The sequence below is a fragment of the Gordionus sp. m RMFG-2023 genome, chromosome 2 (genome assembly GCF_954871325.1).
Source record: "Gordionus sp. m RMFG-2023 chromosome 2, tfGorSpeb1-WG-v2, whole genome shotgun sequence".
In the NCBI taxonomy this organism is placed as follows: Eukaryota; Metazoa; Nematomorpha; class Gordioida; order Chordodea; family Parachordodidae; genus Gordionus; species Gordionus sp. m RMFG-2023.
In genome coordinates this window covers 15,570,510-15,576,653 of record NC_088776.1, presented here as the reverse complement: position 1 = coordinate 15,576,653, position 6,144 = coordinate 15,570,510, and the positions used below count along the sequence as shown (strand labels likewise).

At 26.1% G+C, this 6,144-nt stretch overlaps 1 protein-coding gene across 1 annotated transcript; it reads left to right on the top strand.

The window, feature by feature from the left end:
• The first annotated feature begins 1,963 nt into the window (after positions 1–1,963).
• On the top strand, positions 1,964–2,991 carry LOC135924716 (LDLR chaperone boca-like). Its single transcript, XM_065459821.1, has 5 exons — positions 1,964–2,132; positions 2,170–2,326; positions 2,371–2,452; positions 2,593–2,734; positions 2,783–2,991. Exons 1-5 carry the CDS (start codon positions 1,986–1,988, stop codon positions 2,831–2,833), a joined length of 579 nt encoding a protein of 192 aa, XP_065315893.1. The 5' UTR covers positions 1,964–1,985; the 3' UTR covers positions 2,834–2,991.
• The last annotated feature ends 3,153 nt before the right edge of the window (positions 2,992–6,144 follow it).

Genomic DNA, 6,144 nt, shown 5'->3' with positions numbered 1-6,144 from the left:
GGGTTGTAAAATTTGAATAAGAATGAGAATAAAAACGGGATCAGATTGCATTTTTGTTTTGTTTTTTTTTTAAAAAGGGGAAAATATAAATTGGATCAGATTTTATTTTGAAAATATAAATTTGTATTAAAGTTGTTCTGGTAAAGAAAATTTGTTTTTAAATGTGATTTATGTTTAACGAAAGGGAGCAAGATTAAGGTTAAGAGAATGTTAGTAATATTAAGAAAGTTTTAATAAAATAAAACGAGAAATTGATTTATTTGTAAAGGATGGTTGTTGAAGGGAATGGAAAATGTTTGGTTTGAATTAAAATTCATTAAACTTTGTGTTGAATTAAAAATCAGTTTGGTTTTTGAATTAAGATTATAAATAGTATTCGATAACATATTGGAGTTATTATTGAGAGATTCAAATAAAATGCCTATAGATAATCGGTAAGTATCTATTATTTTAGATTTTTTATTTTTGTATTAAAGGGTTAAGTCTGTTATTTTTTTTCCCCGTAGTTTTTGGAATTGAGGAAATAAAATTTTAGGTATTTTTTTTTAGTAAAGGGTTAAATGTCTATTATTTCTTTTTCCATAATTTCCTGAAGGAAATGAAATTGAGGTAAGGTTTAATCAAAGGTTTTTTAAAAAAAATATATATATTTTTAGATAATGATCATATTGTAGGAAATTATAATTCCAAAAAATATATATATTAATGGTGGTGAGGTTAAATACGGTATAGGGTAGTAGGGGTAATAAAATTTATATATGAACCTATTATTGTCGTATCAGTTACATAGACTTAGGGTCGCATATGCTTCGAACGACTATAATTAGCAACGACATGTAGCCATTGGTGAGTGAGTGGAGAATGAGGTCCAAAGATCAGGATCCAGGAACTTCTCCGACTCGGAGTACGAAACCCCGACTAGTGACACAGACGAGGTGGGAGGTGAACAGAGGACCCTGTTTTCGATGCGGAGTGGAGGGGCATATGCGGCGGGACTGCCCTCAAGGAAATTGCCAAGGAGACAAGAAATGTATGTAAAATTGGGAAGGTCCCAGCCCCGAAAAATGGAACCACAAGGAGGACCGGATATATTGAGAGTAACCCCGCCGCCCCGGCCGATGATGGCGACAAGGCCGATGCCGCCGTCACGGCCGGTGCCACCAAGTAGATCGGGAACCTTCGAATAGCCCTCCATGTCATCGCAGAGGCAGCCTGTGGTGTGGGAAGCATCCGGAAGGCAGGCAGTAACGGAGGAGGAATTTCTGGAGGTCGGGTGAGGACGAGGGAGTTAGACGAGTTGTTTGGAGACTACAGACCCTTACCCCCCCCCCCCCAATAAGGAACTTTGGAGTGGGGAAGGGTGGAGGTGTCATAATATTATTTTTGTTGTTTATTTTTTGTCGTGAAATTATTTTATATTTTTGTTGGCGCGGATTAATATTATAATATACGCGGAATTATTTGTTTTAAGAAAGAGAAGACTCATGGTGAGTCGAGGATATTTTTTTTTGTTGAAAAATATAATTTGTATTTTATATTTTTTTATTATTTTAATTTTTGAATAATTTTTAATTTTTAATTTTTTTGAAATTGTAATTGTAATTTTTGATTTTTATAATTTTGTTAAAAATATAACTTTTGTTTAAGAAATCTATAAATAGACTAATTAAAGTTTCGGTGTCAATTTGTTTAAAGAAAAATAAAAGTGAAATAAATTTATTCCTGAAAAGGACAGTTCAATTTGTTAGGAAGGTCATTAAGAAACGGCACAGCGTCAAAATAAATATATAAATAAAAATTTTATTTAATTCAATGTTTGTAAAATTTTTTATTTTATTACCATTGTTTCGTCTGCTTTAAACATTAGTATATTTGTATTCAAATATAAATACCATGGCATGACTTTATCTGACAAATGTAAGAGAATTTATATATGTCACATATGACCTGCCATATCATTATCTATTAAACAGGAATTATTTTTCATGAGTCTTTTTCTAACCTTATTGCTTATTTTAAATTTACAAAAAATATTATCTCAGACTTATAATATAGGTGAAAAAACCAAAAGTAACAAAAGTATTTCAGAATACAACGATCTAGATTTTGAAAAACTCTCTGATGAATGGGAGGTAATACATTTTATCATATTTAAACATGTCACATAAGGAGAACGATGAAGATAAAATACCTTTAAATGAACAACCTATGTACAAGCAACCTCCGATCCCAATTAATATGAATAATTTAAATATGAGTGATCCTCAAAGTGTTCTTAAGCAATCTAAAAAAGGAAAAACTGTGATGATGTTTGTAACTGTTTCAGGTTTCTATTTATATTTATATTATTTATTAAATGGTAATATATAGGAAATCCTACTAAAAATGAAGCAGATAAGATAACTAGTATCTGGCATTCAAGTTTATATAATGCCCATTATGATGTATCCAAGTTATGCTCATAATGATAAATAATTACAAATAAATTTATTATATTAATTTTTTAAAATAAATTTCTTATTCAAGATTATGATATTTGTATATAATTTAAAATATTTTAAAGTTATCATTTTTATTTTCTTTATTTACAAGATATATGATTGAAAATGATAGAGCCATCTTTGTTTTTAATAATGGTGAACAAGCATGGGATGGAAAAGAATTTTTGATTAAACAAGATCGTTGTGATTCTGTTACATTAGAAAATGAAAATTATTATGGAAAGGGCTCTAAAGTTTGTTTTTAGCTAAAATATTTTTTATTATCTCATTAATAATTATAGAAATATGCTACACAATTGGATCAAAATTTTAAAGAAAAGAAGGAACTATGAAATGATTATTGCTCATATAAAAAAAATTATCAAATAAAATACACAAATACTAATAAATAATTATTCAAAATCTTTGATAACTAATTTAGGAAATAAATATAAATATTTATAAAAATAGCATTTATCTTGCTCTTCAATTCACATAAATTTAGAACAAGAATTAACCTTTTAAAATTCTTATTTTTATTACATAATGTTTAAGACTTTACAATTTATTATATTCTCATCTAAGTAGTAGTAGTGTAAAGTAAGGTCAATTAAAATAACATTGTTGCTAAAGACATTACCTTTTTGAGGAAAAGAAATGTCATTCATTAATGTTATTTGTTTCAAAAGGTAATGATTAATGTTTTTCTTATTTTTTATGTAATGGTAATACAAATGTTGCTTTAATTTTTTTTTTTAAATATAGAAAATTATATATTTTTTAAATTTTATAAATTATTTTAAGTCAATCCAAATCAACTATCAAAGTTTTTTAATTATTTTTTTACATTTTTGTTGTTAAATATTATAGTCAAGATTGTTAATCTAATTAATATTGAATCTATCATTGTATGTTAATTTACAGAGTTGTTAAAAGATACTTTTTAAATGGATACAGATACATAGTCAAAAGGTTATCCAGATACAGATACATTGTCTAAAAAGTTATCCAGATACAGATACATTGTCTAAAAAGTTATCTTGATACAGATACAATTTTAAAATGTATCTAGATACAGATACAATTTTTAAATACTCTTAATTGCATAAACCTAAATTAGGATTCTATTGTAAGTATTGTCACAACAACAAGTTTGTCATTGTGCATCAAAACCTAAATATAAAAATAGAAAACAAATATATATATAAAAAGGAAATTAATAATAATTAGGAATCACGAAATCATAAAATCAACTTTAAGTCTTTATTCAAAATTATAATAGTAAAAATCATAAAAAATAAAATAAAATATAATTAAAAAAATTAATAATTTTAAAAAAATCAAAGTCCTTTGTATCGTAAAAATTTGCCTTTTTATACTCTTTTCAATCTTCTTATAACTAATCATAACTATTCAAATATAATCTTTTTATCACGCGTTATAACAATAAATCCACAAGAATTCTTTATGCAAATTACATATAAAGTACAACAAAATCCAAAAGAAATCTTTATGCAAATTAATTCTAACATTTACAACAAGTATGAAATGAGATAAAAACTTTATTGACTAGATATCACATTTATCAAAATTAAAATAATGATTTTTAGATTTAAATATAATAATACAGTGGCGTAGCTACGGGGGTGGTTTTCGGGTTTGGACCCCTCCCAGAGCAAATATTTTTTTTAGATTATACGTTCAAAAGACTTAAAAGTTACTTTATATCAAATAAATACCATGAATATTTATATTTTTGATGTTCGTGGAATGATAATTTGAGATAATCTACGAAATTATAATAATATATTATTGATGCATAAACTATATTTATTATATAATATCGAAGATATTGTTATGATTTTTAAAATAAACCCGGCCAAAGGCCGGGCAAAAAGGCCGAAGGCCCGTTAAAGGGGGTCTGGGGGGCTTCGCCCCCCAGTCTTATATATGTATGGACTCCCTCTAAGGAAAATTCCTAGCCACGCCACTGTAATAATATAATATATAAAAATATATGATTAAATGATTATAAATAATTATTAGATTTCAATAATAAAATATTTTCAAAATTTTGGTCATTAAGGCATCCTCGTTAATCCGTAAATATATTTTTAGCTATACTAAAAAGCCTTTCTACCGGGGCACTTGAAGGGATTGGGGTGTTATATTTTATGAATAACAATTTTATATCAGGATATTCTTTTAAAATATAAAATCTGGGCATTCATTTTCGAAAAAATTATTTAAAATTTGTTGAGTATCAAAATTTAAATCATTATTAACAATCATATCTGCTGATGAGGGATACTGAAAAAAATTATATATTAAATTAATTGTTTTTTTCCGCAGGTTATTTGTTATCAGTTGAAGATCTTGATAATTCATCAACTAATCTTTGTATTAATTGTTTTTTTCATTAACAGTGTTTGATTTTTTCTCTTAATTGAAAATTACAATTTTAAACATTTTATTTAGTATCTATACCCTTAAATGTTTTACAATGTTGCAAGTTGAGGTAATGCTAACTGAAATTTTCGTATTTTTTATAGATATGTCAAACATTTTACTATCAGAGATTTGTTTTTTTTATTTTAATATGCCCTATAAATTGGCCATTAAAACAATGTCTGAACTTGTTGATGCTTCATTGATTATTACTTCTTCCTTCCTCTTCATCACTATTAATATTAATCTAAAATAAATTTTTAAAATTAGTATAATAAAATAAAATTAACTAATTCCATTGAAAATTAAAATGGCAGATTTCTTGAGTTTCATTGTAATATCAAAATTTGTCTGGTTTATTGATAAACTCTGACATAATATTTAATGAATATCTATATTTGTGATCTGCATTGGACCTAATTTTCCGAAATTTTTTTTAAAAAAGTTTTGCCGGCCCGAACCCGTAATTTTTTTAAAAAGTTTTGCCGGCCCGAACCCGTAATTTTTTTAAAAAGTTTTGCCGGCATGGCCCGAACCTGAAATTTATTTTAAAAAAATTTACCAGTCCAGCCAGGCCCGAATTTATTTAAATATAGAAATTAATTTTTATAATTACTTAAAATAAAAGACATATGTTATATAGCGTTTAGTTTCAATAAATTAAATCAAAAAATTTTATTTTACATAAAAATATTCAATATAAAATTGATGAATTTAGATATATTTAATAAAATTTCCAAGGTCCGACCCGACCCGGCCCGAATTTTTTTTTTAAATATTAGGACCGGCCCGGTCCTAACCCGATTATTTTAAATAAATATTTTTTAAAAATTATATGCTCATATGAAATAAAATAAATTTTGCATTCAAGTATTTTTGTTCATAATATAAAAAACGTTATATAAAAGTATATCAAAATGTATCTTAAAAAGTATCTAAAAACAGATACAGATACGTCTAAAATAATATATAGATACAGATATTTTAATCGAAAATCTATTTAGATACATATACCACATTTTTATATCTAGATACAGGATCTATCTAGATACTTTAACAACTCTGTTAATTTATATTCTTTAATTTTATAAAGAATATATATCAACAGAGCTTATTTTTTCAGATGATTGTTCAAAGCTAGATTAAAAAAAGAATCATTAAAAATATCTAAGAAAGTTTGAAGTAATATCAGGAAATATTGGATTGGTGAAAAATT

Coding starts and splice junctions, on each gene's coding strand:
- LOC135924716 (XM_065459821.1), top strand. CDS start 1,986: ATGAGTCTTTTTCTAACCTTATTGCTTATTTTAAATTTACAAAAAATA. Junction 2,327..2,370: donor GATGTTTGTAACTGTTTCAG/GTTTCTATTTAT, acceptor GGTAATATATAG/GAAATCCTACTAAAAATGAA. Junction 2,735..2,782: donor ATTATGGAAAGGGCTCTAAA/GTTTGTTTTTAG, acceptor TAATAATTATAG/AAATATGCTACACAATTGGA.